The 21,596-nt window shown below is 44.8% G+C and overlaps 1 protein-coding gene across 1 annotated transcript in view; it reads right to left on the reverse strand.

The window, feature by feature from the left end:
* Positions 1–21,596, reverse strand: part of ATP2B4 (ATPase plasma membrane Ca2+ transporting 4) — a 111,967-nt gene that overhangs the window by 39,156 nt on the left and 51,215 nt on the right. Inside the window, 2 exon segments of the mRNA XM_078156408.1 lie at positions 228–425; positions 14,283–14,817. Of these exon segments, the coding sequence (XP_078012534.1) occupies positions 228–425; positions 14,283–14,475 (391 nt within the window). The 5' untranslated portion in view covers positions 14,476–14,817.

Here is a 21,596-nt window from a genome sequence, read left to right on the forward strand (position 1 = left end):
GGCATGAAAGACGAGACATAGAGAGGAATTCTATGGTAGAAATGGACCTCACTGGGTACTGGACAAAATGTCCAAATGCAGTCTGAATTAATTAGCCCTGATCCTCAACAAATCATTCTGGGTAGATGGGGAAAAAAAATCTAAGTGGAGATAGTTTATCAATAACCAATATTAAACGCCTACTGCTAGGACTGAAGTAGGATCTTGTCCAGTTATAAGATACTCACACTCATTTTCATCACTAGTAGGATGATAGAAGGACAGGCCCAGGGAGATGACTGCTGCGATCTCCAGGATGATGAGTGTGACGTCTTGTAGAGCCTCCCACACTAACTCCAAAAAGGTCTTGGACTTCTTAGGGGGGATGAAGTTTTGTCCAAATACCTGCTTGCGTCTCTCCAGATCCGCAGGGTTCCCAGACAGTCCTGAAGAGAGGAAAAGGGGTAGTGAAAGAAGAAATAAAGATGTTAGAAGGAACTTTAAGAAAAAAAGACTCTACCTTCCTCAAATATCCCCAACTACCTCTCTTCCTTGACCTATACAAGTTACAAATCCTCTGGGTTGGAAGATTCTTTAAGAAGTCAGCTCATTTATAGCCTATTTCTACCCAGACAAGCATGCCAAGAATAGGCAAAGTCTACTTTTTTTGGCTTGGATAGAGTCAACCTAAAACTGGCCTCAGAGTCAAAAGTCTTGGGCTCTAGGCCCAAGTCTGCCCCATTCTGGCCATGTGACTCTAAACAAAATATTTACCTTCAATGCCCCCCGGAAACTCTTTTGGACCAAGTTGCTGAGCAAGTGATGATCTGTATTGGTAGAAGGTGCTTACTTAATCAATTGAGTCACAGTTCAAAAACTCCAAATTATCGTTTGGCTGTATCTTCTCATGTGTCCTCCCTGACAACTCTTAGCAGACATCCAAAAGTCACAAGAAGCAGGGGGGATATATCCGGATTCTCAGCCTAGGGTCCCTTCCACTAGACTTCCAAGTGACAGGAGGATATCACATGTTCCGGGATCTCAGGTTCTAGTTCTAGTTCTAGTTCTGGTCTTTTCTCTCCTCATGGTGGCACCCCTTCCCCTCTTTGAAGATCACTGGGATTATTTAGGTAGAAGGGAAAAAAGGAGCAAAGGAAGGAAGAAGGGGTAGTTTGGGGTTGGAAACATCCAGGCGATTTCCTGAGGCCAGGGGGCCAAAGATGGAAATTCTCAGTCACTCTTCCTAACATCAACAGCCCCAATGCCAAGATGAAGGGGGGAGGGGGTGCTAGAATTTAACATGGCAATTAATGCCAGTTGGTGTTTATCAGTTTATGTATATGCCACAGCAATTTAGTCATAAATTTGGCACTTAAGACTGCTAGATGCAGTCCTTTACAGTTTCCCTGAAGCTAAAGGTGCGGGCAACACAGGTCTCCAAGAAAGCACTAAAGCACAGGAGGGAACACCAGTGTGGGCTGAACTTCAAGTAATTGTGGCCATAGAGAACCATTGGTAAAGACCTCTGGAGGGAGGTAAGGGGCAATGATGAAAGTCTATACTTGACTAAGTCCACTAAGGGCTATTCTACAAAGATGTAGGTGGAAGAGTAGTTGATCATTTCTACTGAGAGGAGAATCAAAGGAAATGATCTTAAATTTAACCTAAATACCTCCTGCTACAGCTTGAGGAAGAACTTTGAAATTGGGCTTTGCAAAAATGTCCACTCACCAAAAAATCCCCAAACCTGAAAAACAAACAAACAAAACCCCCCAACCAATGAGAAATTTAGGATTTGAGAGTACTTTTTAGTAGGCTATACTTGGGTCTTCAGGGAGTAGAATAGACAAACAAAACATAAATTAGGGAAGAAAATCCCTAAACTTCTCCATAAAGGGAGGCTACTTCTAGCTGGGTGACCCTAGGCAAGTCATTGAAACTCTCTGCCTCAGTTTCTTCATCTGTAAAATGGGGATGATAATAGAACTTACCTCATAGAATTGTGAGGAGCAAATGAAATAATATGGATGAAGCACCATATAAATACTGGTTATCACTATTATTGCTACGATTACTTATCATAAACTAGATTAAATCCAATTTGGTTCTATGACATTGAGAAGCTAGTGAGAAGGAGTAGTGAGAAAAGTTAATAATAATAATACTTAATAATAATAACAGTAGCTAGCATTTCTATATCTTTAAGGCTTGCACACATAATCACATTTTATTCTCACAACAACTCAACAGAAATGATAGCTATTCTTATAAATTCTTTATTGCCTCAGGTCATGAAGAATGAAGGAGTGGGATTTGACTCACTGGGTAAAAAGGAGAACTTGGGTGTTTCCCAGCAGGCTCCCTGTCTCCCTCAGCCTGAGGGGTCCAGTTGCCAGTAGGAAAAGAGGACACGAGCCTGGGAAAATAATGCTCAAGGCAGAGATAGTATTGCCAGGGGGCTGAGCCCAGCTGGGTCTCTCTGTGAGGGCCCTGAGATGGTAGGGCCCTGACAAGTGGATTCAGGGATTTGGAGCCCTGCTGATGAGCTGAGATGCTACTTGACATGCAGGGCACACAGGGTAAAGGGCAATATTTGCAGATAAGTTTCAACAGACTACCAAAAAATAACCAGAATGTCAGGCACCGGGAGCTACTCTAGAAGCATCCCCTTTGCTCCTGCAAGGAGGAAGTCCACGGTCATCCCCTGTCCTAAGGCCACCTGAACTGATCTTGGTTGTGAATGTGAAGCTGCAAGACAGCAAAGAGAACCTAGCTACCCGTAGAGTGGCCCCAGAAGAAACTTAAGGGACGTTGAACCCATGTGAATTCTCCTCATAGAAGAGACCAACATACTAATGTACTGAATTTTCCTCTAAGCAAATTATCGGTTTCTGGGACACTCACTTTAAAACAAGAGTGAATCAGCCCTGCTGTTTCTCTAGCAGACCAGAGATGGAGGGATCAGAAAAAAATGCAGAACTCTAGAACACAGAGTTCTATGAGAGACGAAGAGGTCATCTGATCCAACTCCTTCATTGTAGAAATGGAAAAAAAACTAAGGCCCCCAAAGATTCCTGTCACTTATTTTAGGAGAAGCAATGGGACAAAAGTCTCCATGAAAAACTTAAGACTAGATTTTGCTGGTGTTCCCCCTCAAGATGTAGATAACCCCACTCCATCTCTAATTCCTACTCTATCATCTCCACCATTAGTCACCTAGGGTTAGGTTAGGGTTCTACCTTAAAGAATCTAAGTGGATTTTCCAGTTCCCAGCATGCCCAGTACCAGGGAGGGGAAAGGTGGAGCCCATTGTTGGGAATCCTCTCTCTCTGACGTGTGAAATAGGGAGGGGAACCATGTGGGACTAGGAGCCCCAGAGAAGGTTTTCAGTCTTTGATCTCAACAGCTGTAATTTCACATACATTCTAGCCAGGAGCAGATTTTAGTTTCTGATCTCAGCAGCTGCAAAATAAATGTGTGCCTATGCACGCGTGCGCGCACACACACACACACACACACACACGCACGCACACACGCACGCTCCTAAAGAGAGTAAAGGAAGGGAATTTTCCAGGGTCTTTTTCCACAGGGAAACAGTTTCCCCTGGAGGAACCCAGAAGGAAGGAGAGAAGGAATCTTTAGAGAAAGAGCCCTAGGTCTGGATTGGAAATGCCACTGGCTCTGAGAGTCAGACTGAGCACATGATCTGGGAGAGACAAAAAGAATGTGTCAGGCTGTGAAATCATCTCTCCCACCCCATGCTGAGAAGTCCACAGCCCTTGCCCAGGCTCCTGATGAATTGGGACAAGACTAAAGTATCGATGGAAAATCAGCGTCTGCCTGGTTGGGACCCAAAGACTGCAAGGAGGAGCTAGCCCTAAGTGGCCCACCCCCATCAGGGAAAGGCTACTCTCCCTCCCTCCTTCCACCTCCCAAGAATAAGACGCCAAGAGAACTCAGTGGTGTTAGCATAGATATCATGAGGCACTTCCCACAGTCTGAGTTAGGGCATATTAGACCGCCTTAGCAAGGGAGGCAATGGCATCTTCTCCCCTGGGGATTTAAGAAAGGTCCCTGAGGTGGTTTCAATTCAGTCTTATTTGGAAAGGTAGGGAAGACCAGCTCCCAAGATTTATAGCTAAGGGGAGCATATTCTGTTTTTTTGGTTTTTTAGGAGGCAATCAGGGTTAAGTGATTTGTCCAGGGTCATACAGCTAGTGTCTGAGGGCAATTTGAACTCAGGTCCTCCTGAATCCGGGGCCAGGGCTCTATACACTGTACCACCTAGCTGCCCCTCAGCAAAGTATATTCCAAACTGGGAAGTAGATAATAGCCAGATGTCCTAGTGCCTCATTTGAAAGGTTCAAGGGACCTTTCATGTGCTGGCACCTCCATTTTCATGCTAATAATAAACAGTTCCAGGCTCAGCATCTGTCTTTGTCAGTTAAGATGCAGAAAGGAGGTGATCTGTTCAAGGTCACATAACAAAAAAATAACAGGGACCCAGGGTGGGGGATTAGTAATCTTTCTTTTCACAGTTTCCAGAAACCGAGCCCAGGGAGTGATACTGGACAGCTTACCCTGAATCTGAAGTAGTGAACCTGCCTTTACTTTTTTCTGCCAGTGTTTCCTAAAACCCCAAACAGTGCCTCCAGAAGGAAAGGGTTTCCTCTCACTGGAGGTCTTCAAGTAGAAGCCGAATGGATAGAGCTGTGGAGAGATTCTTGGTCAGGTGGTGGGTGGGAAGGTTGGAATAACTGGAGGACCTCTGGAGTGCTTTCTAGATGTGACATTCTGTGAATGTGTGGGGAAGCTTTGGCATGTTTGTGGGCACTGAGACCAGCCATGTTTTGTAAAGCTGTATGTGTATGTGTGTGTGTACATGTGTGCTCTCTCTTGTGCTCATGTATCCACAGACTTATTTTAACATTCCCTAATACTTGGGTCAATGGCTTTGTTTAAAAAAAAAAAAAGGCATCATTTCCAAGAGGAACAAAAAGGAGGTGTTACTTTAACCATGATGTAAGAAGATTTGCTAGTCCAGAGGCATGGCCCTTGGCCATAACCCAAATGTAATGAAGCAGCAAGAGGGTTTAAAAAATCTGCAGAGATTTCTACTGGGCCTCAAATGAACATAGTTTAAAATATGTCTAACACTGGGGCTAGAGATTGAGAATTAATAGTAGTAATTCAGGTAGGTAGGTAGGCAGGAATTCACAGCAGGCTCAGGAAGGCCTAGGCACAGCCCTGTTCCTCAAGGCAATAGAACTCCTATAACTCAGATTCCTAACTCTTGAGTCTGGGGATTTTTGGATGGGCCGCTAGGGGAAGTTAAGACAAAAAGGAAGAAATAGGAAGGAGAATATAGGAATAGATCATGTAGCACCCCAGGCCAAGGAGGGAGAAACTGCTCAAAATCAGATACTTTAGCTCCGAAGCTAATCATATAGGATCTTGGGAGTTTCCAAGATATGGTGTGGAGCCTCTTTCAAAGGAAAGGGAGATTTGGGGTAAAAAAGAAAGAAGGAAAGGGCTATTTGGCTTTCATTTAGGACTTAACTGACCCTTCCTACTCTTCACCTCCATCTCTTCTCCAATAACCACTGCATGTCCATGCCAATTTCCCCCTTATGTTTTCCTTACCAACTCTAAGCCTGTTCAAGTTATCCCCGCCTCATTCATACAACAGTCTAGCTCCTCATGCTGTTGGAACTGATCTGTCTCTTCCATTCCATCCCCACCCCCCTTTCCCCAAGCCATTCTTTTGGTCTGAGTCTCCTTTACAACTTCCACTATGTCTAACAAATGCTTTGTTGGCCCAGCTGCCTAAGACCCCAGAGTTTCATTCTCTTTTCTCCTGCCATGAGTCCTTTCTTCTCCTCAAGTATTGGGTGGAGGATGGCAGAGGCAGGATGCTCTTCTCCCTGAAAATCCTATAGCAAAGCCTCAACTAAGGTGCTTAGAGGAACCCGAGGGAGGAAGTGCATGATGTTAGAAGGCATGATGAGGAAGGAGCAGCCAGCAAAGCTCAGTGTCGGGCAAATCTAAAAAGGGGCAGGGGTCTCAAGAACCCAGAGGCTTGAGAAGGTAAGGAGTAATCGCTAGAGATACCAAATATACTCCAAGCCGGGGTCATATCCAGTCTATCTTCACTTGCCCAGAACATTAGATGTTTCTCACCTAGTGTGCTCTCCCACCAAATATTCATTGCCCTGGGGACTAGCTAGAGCAGAAACTCCATATCCACACAAAGATCAGAACCATGACATGTGCCCAGGTCGTCATTCATTCTCATTGTGGAACCAAGAGCGAGGGGTGGAGGAAGGGAAATAAGGCTAGAGAGCCTGATTGACAGATTTAGCAGCAAGGAAATAGATAAAAACACCCAAATAAGAAAAGAATGCCAAGATGGCGGAGCCAAGATGGTGGAGTAAAAGCAGTGACTTGCTTGGGCTCTCCCCCAAACCCCTCCAAATACCTATAAAAATGGCTCTAAACAAATTCTAAAGCAGCAGAACCCACAAAAAAGACAAAGTGAAACAAATTTCTAGCCTAAGACAACCTGGATGGTTGATCAGAAAGGTATATTGGGCCGGGCTGGGAGAGGTGTGCAGGCCACAGCGAACCTGGAGTAGGCCTTAGAGGTCTGAATGACAGGCAGCTGTGGTGGTTTCCAGACTTCTCAACCCATGAACGCCAAAGACAACTTAGGTCGTCAGTGGGAAAAGTCTGCTTCTGCGGTGACAGAGGAGCTCGGGGGTCCCAGCCCCATTCCCCTAGCTCAGCCCCCTTGGTGGTGGCTGCCACCTGAGCTTCCAGCCCACAGACTGAAGGGGAATTGAGTGGCTGATCAGAGGGGGATTGCAGAGAGCTCTCTGCTGGTGCAGGATTCTCTTGCTTTGCCCGTGCTTGGATCTGGGTCACAGTTCTGGGTGGTGGTCCTGGGGTGAGAAGGAGCGCTGGCATGGTGGAGCTAGTAGCAGTGGTAGAGAGGAAACCCTCCTCACAGTTCCAAGACAGAAAGAGTGCTTGTGGTCACTCATAGAGCACAGCACAGGCCAGGAAAGGAGGAAACACTTTGCCCTTGATCATAGCACCTTGGAAGAACTGAAAATTTACAGGTCCCTAAGAAGTATCTCTGAAAACAGCTGCACAAAACCCCTGAAGCTTGGGACAGTACATTCTCCACACTGGAAACAGACCCTACCTTAACAAAGAGTTTATAACTCAAGTAATTGGCTGGGATCATGAGCAAGCAGAGCAAAAAGAGTCAGACTATATTACTTACTTTGGTGACAAAGAAGATCAAAACATACAACCAGAAGAAGACAATGAAGCCAAAGCTCCTACATCCAAAGCCTCCAAGAAAAATATGAATTGGTCCCAGGCCATGGAAGAGCTCAAAAAGGATTTTGAGAAGCAAGTAAGAGAAGTAGAGGAAAAACTGAGAGTGATGCTAAAGGAGACCCAAAAAAATACTGAAGAAAATAACACCTTAAAAAATAGCCTAACCCAAATGGCAAAAGAGGTCCAAAAAGCCAATGAGGAGAAGAATGCCCTAAAAAGCAAAATTGGCCAAATGGAAAAGGAAGTCCAAAAGATTACTGAAGAAAATACTTCCTTAAAAATTAGAATGGAGCAATTGGAAGCTAGACACAATTTGAGAAATCAAGTTACTGCAAAACTAATCCAAAAGAATGGAAAAATAGAAGAGAATGTGAAATATCTCATTGGAAAAACAACTGACCTGGAAAATAGATCCAGGAGAGAGAACTTAAAAATTATTGGACTATCTGAAAGCCATGATCAAAAAAGAGCCTAGACATCATCTTTCAAGAAATTATCAAGGAAAACTGCCCTGATATTTTAGAACCAGAGGGCAAAATAGAAATTGAAAGAATCCACCGATCACCTCCTGAAAGAGATCCCCAAAGGAAAACTCCTAGGAATATTGTAGCCAAATTCCAGAATTCCCAGGTCAAGGAGAAAATATTGCAGCAGCCAGAAAGAAACAATTCAAGTATTGTGGAAACACAATCAGGATAACACAAGATTTAGCAGCTTCTACATTAAGGGACAAGAGGGCATGGAGTATGATATTCCAGAGGGCAAGGGAGACAGGATTACAACCAAGAATCACCTATCCAGCAAAACTGAGTATAATCCCTCAGGGTCAAAAATGATCATTCAATGAAATAGGTGACTTTCAAGCATTCCTGAGGAAAAGACCAGAGCTGAATATAAAACTTGACTTTCAAATACAAGACTCAAGTGAAACAGGGAAGAGGTAAACAGGAAAGAGAAATCATAAGAGACTTATTAAGGTTGAACTGTTTACATTCCTACATGGAAAGATGATATTTGTAACTCATGAGTCCTTTGTCAGTATTAGGGCAGTGGGAGGGAAAAAATTATATGTATGTATAGATAGATAGAGGGCACAGGATGAGTTGAAGATGAAGGGGTGATATCTGGAAAATAAAATTAAGGGGTGAGAGAGGATTATATTGGGAGAAGGAGAAAGGGAGAAGTAGAATGGGGTAAATTATCTCACACGAAACAGACAAGAAAAGGCTTTTACACAGTGGAGGGGAAATGGGGGAAAGTAAGAGGGAATGAGTGAATCTTATTCTCATAGGATTTGGCTTAAGGAGGGAATAATATACACAATGGGGTATGGAAATCTATCTTATCCTACAGGAAGATAAAGGGGGAAGGGGACAAGCGAGTAGGGGGTTGACAGAGGGGAGGGCAGATTGGGGGAGTGGATAATCAGAAGCAAACACTTCTGAGGAGGGACAGGGTCAAAAGAGAGAATAGAATAAATGGGGGGCAGGATAGGATGAAGGGAAATATACTCAGTTTTTCACAACATGACCACTATGGAAGTATTTTGCATGACTACACATCTACAACCGTATCGAGATGCTTGCCTTTTCAATGGGGGTGGGTGGGGAGGGAGGAAGGTAGAAAATTTGTAACCCAAAGTTTTAAAAACATTTGTTAAAAAAAAAAGACAGTAAAAAAATGAGAATCTAGTCTCATCATATTCTCATGGAAATACCATAATCAAAGACAGGTTTGAAAGGTCAAGTAAAGGGACATTTTGCATTCAATGCTTTCCAAAAAAAAGTGATTTCCTATTAATAAACAATTACTGGATCGCTTAAAAAAAAAGAAAAGAAAGCCTCAGATCTCAAGATAAGGGTCTTGAGTAAGCTTTCTTATTTCTTGTGTTCTACTTTCAAAGGTAAAGTCCCTAAATCTTCAGCGATTTGCCTAAGGTTGGTACCCAGAAATGTCAGATGCCCTCAGCAGGCAGGGCACCACATCATTCCTGATCCCTCTGGATCTTTGCCTCACAGGATAATAACTCTCACACAGATGTAACATGGCACAGCTTTACAAAGTGCTTTTCTCACAATTCTATGGGAATAAGGAATAGAAACAGAAGCATCCCTATTTAATGGAGGGAGAAACAGAGACTCAAATTATTAGGTGGCTTGCCTAGGGTTACATAGCTAGTAAGCATCAGAGGCAGGTCTCAAACCCAGGTCTTCTGACTCCGTGTCCAGTATTTTCTCTACTACAATTTTATTCCCTCAGGGCTGCCAGAGGCAAGCAATGAAGAGGGGAGGAGGTGCTGGGGAACACAGACAGGAAGCTCATCCCACAGTCAACTCCAAATAAAACAGAAACATTCTTCTGTTTTCTGAGAGGAGCCCCAGTGCTACTGGATTACTCTGTTTATTGAAGGTTCCCCCTCTCCACCCTTTGTGGTCCAAGCCCAGGATTTACCTTGAGGGCCTGGCCTAGCTCCCACTCAGAAAACACCATCCTTAACTCCTAAAGAGGCCATAGGCAGTACAGAGATGGCTCATAACAGATGCAGGAAATCGGGGGTTGAGGAAGAGGGAAGAAGAGAGGGAGGGCAGAAGAGAAGAGAGAGGGGAACAGGCCTGATGTTACAGGCAAACCACTTCCCACTCTAGGCATCCTGGACTTGGCCACTATTTTTACTCAAAGCAGGGTCAAAACTCAAAAAGGAGGACTGAACTGAAGCCTTGGGATAATCTGGAAAGCCTCTGAACTGGAAGAATAAGGGAAAGATACACCTTGTCGTCCATCTAGCTCCCTACTTTACTTTTGGTTAAAGTGGGTATGGGAAAGGGAAGGACAGTCAGAAAGTAAGTCTATGCTTTTCATTCCAAAATTCCCTAGCCTCTCTTAATTCCAGTGCCTTCCCTCTGTTAATTATTTCCTTTTTATCCTGTATAAAGCTTTATACATATCTGTTCCCTTGTTGTCTCCCCCATCAGAATGGGAGCTCCTTGAGGGCAAGGACTCTCTTTTGTCTCTTTTTGTATCCCCAGCGCTTAGCACAATGCCTGGTACATAGTAGGAGCTTAATAAATATTTATTGACTGATAAAAAACAAAAATGGGTTTGGAGGATTATCTGTGTCACCGCACATGACACAGTGTTGTAGTACCAAATTTTGGCAGCTAGAACCTTTGGGTCTTGGGTGTATCTGAGAGTCAGAACCCTTACATTATCTTGGACAAGTCTCTTTCTCTGTTAGGGCTTCTTTCTCTGTAAAACAAAGGGATTGAACTAGATGATGATGCCCAAGGTCCCTTTCAATTCTGATGGTATATACTTTTTAATAAAAGTTGCTTGATGTGTTTATAACACTTTTGTGGTTCTACCAGGACCCTCCTACAATGTAGGTCACGTATCTGTTGTGTTGTGTCCTAGAGGGGTTTGAACAATTTTCATCAATCCATGATAAGTTTGGTGAGAGTAGAGATAGAGGGAAAGGTGAGGGGAGAGGGGAACTTCAGATTTTCAAGACTCCCCAAGATTAACCTCTTCTACCTTATCATACCTTAGCTCCCAAAAAGCAGACTTCAAACATCAGCTTGGTTTCTCTATTGTTCTTATGCTGCCGTGGCCTCTCAGAGCTGACAAAGAGCTGTGCTAAACCATCAGACACCTCAGCTCCATCTTCTGTGAACGAGACAGGCTTTTTATAGCCTCAGCTCACTGGGACTCATGGATACTGGTGTTCTCAACTCTGTCAGCTCAATTAAACCAGCACAACATTGCCTTTTTTTTTTTCTAGTGAGAAGAGGTCCCTGCTGCCTGGCTTCTCCTTGTTTTCTATTCCCACTCCCACCCTTACTAATGAGAGGGCTCAGGGATCTTCTAAAGACACCTTTTCCATGGGACCTACAGAACCCAGCCTTTCTAATTCAGGGATCAGCTTTACTGTAGGTTCTACATTAAAGCAGAGTAAGGTGAACTCTTCTGAACCTAGGTAGGCTGGTAGTAAAACATGCCAGAGTTAGCTCTTTTTAGGTGGAAGCCTTGTACACCAATGTTCTGTTGCACCGAAGGTACTGCCTGGTGGAAATAGTAATTTTCAACAATGAGGGTAAAGCCCAAGTGAAGGAAAGTTATCCACAGGTGGACCCACTTGGTCCTTAATTGTTTAACATCCAATATCTTCTGGCTTTTGGAAGAGGAGCTCCTTGGGAATCAGATAACAGGCAGTACTAGCTGTGAGCAATGCTCTGGAGAAAGTCGGAAATGGGGCACCTTGATGTTATTGGGAGCTCAGGAGAATCTAGCTGATCTATTGTCGCCCATATACTTTATGCTTCAGTCAAACTGGACTACTCTCTATTTTCCAATTGATTTCTGGGCTGTCTTACCTCCTGGCTCTTAATGGCTTCCCCAAATCAACTTGTATAATCCTATTCATCTTTCAAAGGCTAGTTCTACTCTAGGAAGGCTTTTCTACTCCCTTAGCTGCAGAGAGTCAGTCTGGCCCTCTCTTTTGGCCTCTTATGGAACTTTGTTTACATCTGACAAATAATTTGTAAATTGAAATGTGGACTATTAACATATTGTATTGTAATTAGTTTACAGGCATTGAATTTCCCCTACTAGATTAAATCCCTTGTGAGCAAGGACTAGGTCTACTATGATGAAAGGGAAAGAAGCCCGGATTTGGAGTCAGAGGACATACGTTCAAATAGCGGCTCTGCTATTTACTATTTGTCTAAGTGTGCACGAGTCATTTAACCTCTTCATCTGTAAAATGAGGGGGTTAGACCAGATCATCTGTAAGCTTCCTTGTAGCTCGAACTCTGTGATCTTTGTATTTCCCCACAATATCTTGCGAAGAATAGGTAGTCAAATATTTGCTGAATGAAATTATCAAGACTCCCAGGTTCTTCTGTGTGGTGGAAGTGTCTGGTCGGAGGTTTCAAGAATGGTGCAGGCAAGACAAAGCACAAACAGAATCCCAAACTCTAGAGAGTTTTGCAGAGTGACTCCACTTCCTCAACAAAAGACAGGAGTGTAGTGTGCGTGGAGGAGAAATAACAGAAGCAAAACTTTGCAGCTTTCAAAACAACACAAGCCAAGGGAAACAAATGAGTCAGGATGATGAATGGGGAAGGGGAGAAGGAAGGCGTAACGTCCCAACGTGTCTCTGCTAGACAATGAGGGTAAGGACAAAGAACAACGTCAAAAGTGAAAATGGTCCATAGCCCTACCAGGTCTCTACTTAAAATAAGAGAGAAGATTTTAAAAGTGTACAGCTACTGAGTTAACCCCATAAAAGGCACCCTTCCCATGCCTGCTGGGCTTGACATCTTCCAAGTGTCCCTTCTAATCACTCACACAGGCAACAGAAGTATAGGTATGGGCAAATAGGTGGGTACAAGGTAGCACAAGGAGCACAAGAGAAGGAGTCAGCAAACACTGTCCCATAGAAAAGAGGGCATTTAGGACAGCTCAGTCAAGGCAGGATATAAATGATAGGAAATTAAGATAAGGATAGCAAAAAGTATGTTAGCTTTGATTTCTGCACCTCCAAGGAGGTGTAAATCTGAAGTCACTAACAACGGCCTGGGATCCAATATTCTTATGGAATTTGTGGCCTCTCAGGAAGGCTCAAAAATGAGAAAGCTTAGGAGACTCAAGACTCCTGGAGAAGAGAGTGAAGATCTTGGCTCTTTCTCCCTATTCATCCAATTCCACTTTTCCCTGGACATCCAGGCCCAGATTATTTAAGCCTCATCAGAGGCTGCATCTAGGAGGAGCCACACACTGTCCTCCCTGTCTCAATCCCACAAGACCTCTTGTAAGGCAAATGTTTCCTATTCTCACATTTCATTGGGCATTGGGATGACTTCAGCAAGAATGAGTTGAAGTCTATCCTTGGGGGAGTTTGAGAAGAAAAATGCTGACAATGAAACACAACACACTGGCATCGAGAAAAACTTTCCAGTGATCAAAGTTGGGAGAGAATGGCTCCAATATACACTACATGGTAGGCTATTCTTCAATGTAGGGGCGGCTAGGTGGTACAGTGGATGGAGCATTGGTCCTGGAGTCAGGAAGACCTCAGTTCAAATTTGGCCACAGACACAGACAGCTGTGTGGCCCTCAGCCAGTCACTTAAGCATGTTTGCCTCAGCTTCCTCACTTGTAAAATGAGCTGGAAAAAGGAAATGCAAACCACTCCAGTATCTTTACCAAGAAAACCCCAAATAAGGTCATCAAGAGTTGGACACGACTAAAATAACCAAGCAACAACAATTCTCCAATTGTCTCTATCCATTAATTTACTAGAGCTCCTTCCTTGTTAACTGTTTTGTGTCTCTCCTCAATTCCCACTCAACCAGGGTTTTGAGCTCTTTGTCATGGGGTAATGTTCTTTTGTGGCTTATGGCCAGGCCAAATACACAATGATGCTTGAAGAGCATCTGTGAATTGATTTGGGGGGTGTGCAGAAATAGGAAGAGGGAAATGAATGAGCATTTATTAAGCACCTACTATGAGTCAAGCACTATGCTAAATAAGCACTTTCCAATTATCTCATTCAATCCTCACAACAACCCTGTGAGGTAATAATAATAATAATAATAATAATAATAATAATAATAATAATAATAATAATAATAATAATAACAACAACAACAACAACAATCATAGCTAACATTTAGTGTGTTCTGTGTGCCAGGCACTGAGCTAAGCACATCATCATCATCATCATCATCATCATCATCATCATCATAATAATAATAATAAAGTATTAGCTAACACTTAGTGCATCCTATGTGCCAGGCATTATGCTAAGTGTTTAATAATAATGACAATAACAGCACTAGCTAACCTTTACCTAGTGCCTACCCGGTGCCAGGCACTGTGCTGAGCACGTTACATCTGACCCTCAACACAAGCCCGGGAGGCAGTTGGGGAGACTGAGGTAGGGGGCAGGACCTCACCTTCGACCTTCGAGGTCTGCAGCTTCTCGCAGAGGCCCAGCACACCCCCATAGTGCTCGTCGATCTGGGCCACAGCATCACTGCTGCGCAGCTCCATGAGGTGCCGCAGCTCCATCACGGTGCAGCCAAAGTCCTTGGTCGTGGCCATGGTGCTCGTTGAGTTGGAGAGGTAGCCCTGAGTGCTCTTCTTCATGTTTCTGGAGGACACGGCCCTGGCTGGAGGGCGGCAGTGGCAGGGGCAGGACTCAGACCCGGGAGGCCCTGGCCCCCTTCCTAGCTGAGGGGCTGGGGCTGGGGGCGCCCCACAGGGAGGGGGGAAGGGAGAGGTGCCGGACAGGCCGGTGTAGTGGAGATTGGTGTTCCTAGGCCCTGGGCCTGGCTAACTTGACTTCTTGGGATCCAGGCACAAACAGGATGTATGTGTCACCATGGAGGCATCCTTGGCAATGGTGGAGCCCAGCCTGGGATGAGGAGGTGGCGGGGATGCAGGTCAAGATGAAGGTAAGGAGGAAGGCTCCCTGGAGACTGAAGGTACCTGGAAAGAGACACAGCAATCAGTGCTGGGGTTCTGGACAAAGCCAGGCCCCACATGGGGCCTTAATTCCTTCCCACTACCTTGTGTCCTGGGGGGAAAGCACAGATTAAGCCTCCACTGTTTATGTGCCAGCCACCTTACAAACATCATCTCATCTGGGCCTCACAACAAACCAGGGAGATTGATTTCCTCAATTTTACAATTGAGGAGACTGAGGCACAGATAGCTTATGGTAACTTGCCCAGAGTTCAAGGCCAGATTTCAATTTGGGTCTTCCTGACTCTAGCCCCTGGTGGCTCTTAGGCACTTGGGGAAAATAAAGATAGTGACCCAGCCCTTCCTTCCTTTCCTACCCTCCCCCATCACTAATATTCCCTGGGCATTCTAACAGCCCCCTCCTGTGATTTCTAAGAGGTGAGTAAGGGCATAACATGGTAGGAAGCTTCCTCTATGGCTTTCAGCATACAGGCACATAAGGGCTTAGAGAGGTATACACAGACAATCCAGCTGCCTTTCCTGAAAGCAAAAGGGAAAAAGGAAAAAAACAAAAGCAACTCTTATGGCTTTAAACATCTTGAAAATGAAAAACCACCACCACCAAGAAGTTACCTCCCCTAGGACACCACAGACCTTTTTTAAAGACTTGCAATGTTCAGGTTCTGTTGCTCTCCCTGCCTGTTGGGGTGACCTGTATAGTTTTACATGAGACAAATAGGATTCTAATGGGGGTCTGTCTTCCAGAGATTGGAGGGGCTTAGTAAAGGTGTCCAGGTTCATATCAGTCATTGAATCTCACTCATCTGCATGCCTTGATTTCCCTTTACCCCCCACAACAGGGATGAGAGAACCTAGCAGATTATGCCCAAATCCTTAGGGGGCACTGGCATGCCTGCGGCCCCCCCTTCCACAGCTATGTCATGGCTCTTCAGTCCCCCAGAGCTATTAACTTGTTAGGAGCTAAGCACTGGGTCCTAGTCACAGCTCTCTCCATGTGGTTGGTGGGTTGAAGTTTCTGGCAGTTGAAGATACAGGGTGGGTCTTTTTTGAGAGGTGAAAGAAGAATTGCTGAGAAAATAGACACAGTGAATTTAGACCCTCAAGAGTCAGAGGGAGGTACTCTGGGACCATATGGATAAAACGTTTGTCAATTTAGATATGCACATGCAAAGGGCCAAACATACATCATCAGGGGGGTGGAGGACGGGTTAGTCTCAGTTGCTTTGGAATGAACACACCCGAGAATTCTCAAGAAGTTAGTTCAATAATTCAACCATAGGAAACACTGTGGTATGTGTAGGGAAAGAGGGCACTGCAAGTCAGGAGACTTAAGCCAGCAGCTCCAGCTCTGTCAACTACCACGTCCCAAGGTAAGTCATTTAACCTCTGGGTCAGTTTATTGCTCTGCAAAAGGAGATTGATACATACCCTTCCTACCTTTTAAGGTTGTTGTAAAGAAAGTACTTTGTAAATTGGAGAGGCCTATATAAGCTATTATAACGGATAATATTTTTCCTCCCAGAGAGAGACAGAATAGCAGACTTCCCCAAAACACGTAAGTTCAAAGTTGGTTGTGGGGTAGAAGCCAAACCTCCTCAGCCTCCTTCCTGAAGGCAGGCAGCTGCATTTTTCTGTTGGAGATGTTGTCACACATCAGTCATTTAAAGGTGAAACCGCTTCCCTCTGGCAGAAGGGGAGCCCTGCCCCAATTAAGTGATTCCTGCTGATGAGAGTTCAGACACTGGGGAAGGAAGCTTTGCTTACCCCTTTCTCTAATAAGAAAATTACACCTTCAGAAGAAGAACAAAGAGCCATAGGAACTGGCAGCTAATTGAGATCAAGATGGCAGTGTCCTTAATTAGCCTTCCAAGAGTCATTAGGGATGAAGAATATTCACCCCCACCACTACTTTGTCAGCCCAGTTCCTGGTCACGTTCCTAGGGGCAGCAGGTAACCTCACCTGTCAACAACAGACACCCTTTGGCCTTCTTCTGTCTCCAAAGAGTAAGCCTCTTGTGGGAACTCTACCCACGTGAGGGTCCTGGGGTTGCAGGGGTTTTTTTTCCCTCCCCTCCCAGCCAAGTTGTTTCTTTTCTGGGATTCTCTGGGATATTTATACAATTGGAGTATAAGAAAGGAGTCTAGATCATCTCCTTCAGGAAAGATAACGAAGTCACATTTTGTACAGTAGCTTTAGGCTTTCTTTGCCACAATCCTATAGATGTAAGTGGTATAAGTTTTATCCCCATTTTACAGATATGGAAACTGAGGCTCTGAGGGATGCCCCATGGTTACAAAGGTAGGTGTCTAATCTAGGATCAGAGCCACTCAGCTGGCTGTTTCTACTACTCTGTACTGCCTCTCCTACTAAGGGCATTCGAACCTACCAAGGTGCTAGGATTATGTTAGCTTCAGATCTTTGATTTTGAAGGAACCTTCAGGGGACCTCGGTGCTTAATAAATGCTTGGGGGATTGGAATGCCTGAACAGAGACTGAGACTCTGCAGCACATGTTTCACACAGACTATTATTGTAAGACAGGCTGTGCCGTGGAATCAGGTTCAATTCAGCTTTTTTCCAAGGCTGGAGGCATAGGGTTGGGGCAGAAGTAAGCAGAACATCATGCTAGTACTCAGGTGGAGCTCTTGAACCTTTCAGAGAGGGCATTAATGTCAGTGCTTACCCTAGTGGACAGAGGACTGGACTCTGGATTTAGAAGACAAAGCGATTCCAGCCCTGGCTCTGGGGATAGCCATGTCTGTATCATCTTGGGTCCCCAGGTTACATTTTAGCAAAACTCGTTCTCTGGATCACATTTTCCTATCCATCAAAGGCGAAAGAGTCAACCTTGCCTTCTCCCAACCTCCTGGGGAAGGGGAAGGATAAAGATGGATGAGATCTTTAGATGGGCAAAAGGCTTTGAGCTCTTGGAAGAAAACTCAGAAGGTGTTAAATTAAACCAACTTATCTAATAGGGTGATAAAGGGAGAAAAAAAGTTCATTTTGTACTTAGGGCTGTTCAGTCTGTTATCTGGCCGATCATCAGATACATTCCTGTGGCCTTCCATCTTTCACTGCCAGGAAGATTCCCTGTCTTCCGGCCCCACACCTGCATGACACCCAAACACCCACCCTCACCCTAAGCTAAAGGCATGAGAAATTTCCAGACAATGTCCTTTATAACCGATAATCAATCACAAGGGAAATATGGTCCATAAAGAAAAAAAGTGAGTCAGTAAGAGAGAGGAAAATCCGTCTAAATTCCAGACTGTATTACTTGAGACTTTTCCCTCTCCAGCGGGTTCACATTCTAGATATGCTAGGGTTTAGTCCCCCTGGCACAAATTCCTTACTCTACCTTCTATTTTTTCATGCAGTAAGACTAGGGATTATACTCCTCCCTTTGTCCTAAACAAAAACAAACATACAAACACACAAGCATGAAAGCTTCAGTCTCTACCTGGGATTGTTTTTTATTGCATCTCCCTTGGAAATTCTAGAAAACAGCCCCCCTCCATACTGCCAGGAGGATGCCATCCCCAAGTTCTAATACCTTCTGGGTGACCCAAGAAGGATTAAGGGGGAGAGGAGAGTGGAATACGGAAGGAAAAAAGGGTAAGAAAGTTGTTTGTGTTCCAGCCTGACCAAGAGGCCACAGCAGACTTGTCCCCTGATATCTGGGTACCTAAGGGAACCCCATGCTCACAAGGATTTGCAGGCCAAGCGTACAGCTGCAGAAGCTTCTTTGTAGCCAGACTGGGCAGCAGGGTGCCACCACTCTCTCAACTCACCCAGAGAATGATGGTCTGAGAGTTCTACACAGCTGCCTAGCTGGCATGGCCTCTAACCTAATTAGGCAACTGCCAAAACAGCAATAATTGGGGCAGCTAGTGGTGCAGTAGACAGAGCTCTGGCCTTGGAGTCAGGAGGACCTGAGTTCAAATCTGACCTCAGACACTTGACACTAACTAGTTGTGCGACCCTGGGTGAGTCACTTAACCCTGATTGTGTCACCAAAAAGCAAAAAAAAAAAAAAGCAGTAATTTTCAAATGTACACTGACCTAGCCTCAAAGGAAGTCCCCAAACAAGCACTTGCTGGCCCCTGGGTAGTAGGGAGGAAGAAACCACCTCTCCCCAGACAAGGCTGCTATTAATCAGCATCAGCCACAGCATTCTGGGAGAAGTACCCTCTCTACCTCCATTTCGGCCACCACTCCCACTCACCTCTTCCCTTTAAGCAATAACAGCCTGGAAAACATGAAACCTTTGTATTTCCACAAATGCAAAGCGTTTTTCACATCTATGCTCACATACAACAACCCTATAAGAAAGTATGATGCTATTATACCTACTTTACAGAAGCAAAGTCTTCTTGTCTCCCCTCTTCCCCAGGCTAATGCTCCTCCTACGGTGTTGGTTTCCTCCTTCAGACTGACAAAACATCTAGGAATTCCCCCCCAAAATGCAGACACCTCCCGGGAATAGGGAACATCCTCTCTCTTTTAGCAAAGATGTTCAATTCAATAAATGTTGAGCAAATAAAATTTAAAAACAAGACAGTGAGCTAAGTGCTATGGATACAAAAACAAAACATGAAACAGTACCTGCCCTCAAGGATCTTAGAGCTTTCCTTAAGATAGTAAACCTTTTCTGCTATCACTGGGTAATAAGGGCAATACATCCCTGCTCCTGATGACACAGCTTAGGGTCATCTAAAATTAGAAAGGTCTTCAGAGGCCATTGAGTGAAAACTCTTCATTTTACATAGGAAAGTGTGTCTTCCCCAGGTTGAGCGATTTGTCCAGGGTCATTTGGGTTAGGAAGAGTCAGAAGGAAGATCAGAATGCAGCTCTTCCCAGCCCCGGGCCTATGCTCTCTCCAGGATAACACTACACTTCCTCAGATTTCCAGTGTTAGGCCTGATACCATATGCCAGAAATAAAGGGCAACCTGAGACCACCGTGTTTCCTAGGGCTTGGAGCTAGACAGGATCTTAGAGGTCTACTAGTCCAACCTTCTCAACTTACAGATGAGGAAACCGGAGTCCAGAGCAGGGAGTGAGTTGTCCACAGCTTAAAAACATTAGGATTTAAACTCTGGTCTTAGCAGTCCAACTCCAGTGTTCTTAATACCAGGTCCCACTGCTATATGAAGCAATCAAAACATTGAGCAGTTGCTCAGAATGCTGGCCTGGACCAGCTGAGTCCCTCCATTTTAGGGGCTATTACCTTTTTCCTCATCAAGAGCGTTCTCCCAGACTAGAAAAGGGCAAAGATAACCTCTCAGTTGGGTGCACAGGCCTGTTTTCCTCCTCCAGACCGTTCCCTGGAATCAGGGAAAGTTCTCAACTCTTGATGGTATCCCCCTTCCCCCCACCTCCCCATCCCACACATATTGCCCCACTTCCCTACCCAAGGTAATGGAATCAGTGAAGATTAGAGGCAGGAATGTGAATGGATGTGGGGAGAAGGAGAAGCAGGACCCAGGGAGCTAGGGCTCCAGGCTGATGCAGTGCTGCAGACAAACCTGCCTGGAATAATAAACAGCTGCATTCTACCTCTGGCCTCCCAGCAGCAGGCATTGGGGGGTTGGGTAGAGAAGAGGGCAGTTGCAACTGCAGGCTTCCTTACTCATTCCCCCCTTCATTCAACCTGGAGCCTCTTTAGGGGCAAGTTGGACATATCCCTGAAAAGCACCATGTCATCAGGTATCTGTCTGGATGTCAGCATCTCTGCTACTAAAGAAGGAAGAAAGAAAAGGCAGGAAGGGGAACAAGCCCAAGCCAGGTTGATGAAACCCGACGTCTGTGTTCTTCAGGACTGCCCTCATCCCCATTCCTTTATCTCATATGTGCCCATAATGTAGCTCTGCCCTCTGACAAGTGTGACATCTTATGGTGATCCCTAGACACTTTTACCAACTGGTTTGGGCAGGGAGAAAGAAGGGGAGAAAAGAGGAGGCCCTGGGGATTGAGTTCCTACAACTTGCTGGGAAGGAAGGCCCAAAGAAAAACTGTCGTGGAGATCTTAGAGGACATACACACACAGCCCCCTAGAGTATTCTAAAGGCGGTGGTCACAGCCAAACCTCTCCTTGCTCTTTCTGCAATTCCAGAAAATGCAGCTTCTTCCTACATCAGAAGGCACCTGGCCCTCCCTCCACAACCTATGCAGGATGCCTAGGCAAGATTGGCTTGGATGTTTTAATTTTACCTATTCTCAAATGAGCCACCTGTCACTAATCTCAGCTTGGAAGACCCCATGGACATGGAGAAGAAGGTCTCTTTCTCTTGACATTCAACATGGTAGTTTGGGAAATCGCAACCTCGATCATCACCACACTGCATTACTAGTGGTATTTCCTAAGCTGTTACTTGGAGGTTCCAGAGGTTCCTTCTTCTGGACGTTCTTATACTTCTAAAAAGAAGACCTTCCTGAGAACAGGAAGCTTATAACCTAGTGATAGGTATGCCTATCTCACATCCTGGTCCTGTCTCATTACTCCAACCTAAATTGTCCCTGAAAAGACTATTTTTTCTGTTCCTATGCCTGTTCTGAAGACTAAGGTTCAAAACCTGGCTCTGATACTTTCTGCCTCTGTATGACCCTAGGGAGATAATTTCTGTCACTTCATCTTTCAGGTTCATCTTTCTTTCTTTCTTTCTTTCTTTCTTTCTTTCTTTCTTTCTTTCTTTCTTTCTTTCTTTCTTTCTTTCTTTCTTTCTTTCTTTCCTTTTAGGCAATTGAGGTTAAGCGACTTGCCCAGGGTCACACAGCTAGTAA

This window comes from Phascolarctos cinereus, unplaced genomic scaffold (genome assembly GCF_003287225.1).
Source record: "Phascolarctos cinereus isolate Bilbo 61053 unplaced genomic scaffold, phaCin_HiC Scaffold_5;HRSCAF=322, whole genome shotgun sequence".
Lineage (NCBI taxonomy): Eukaryota > Metazoa > Chordata > Mammalia > Diprotodontia > Phascolarctidae > Phascolarctos > Phascolarctos cinereus.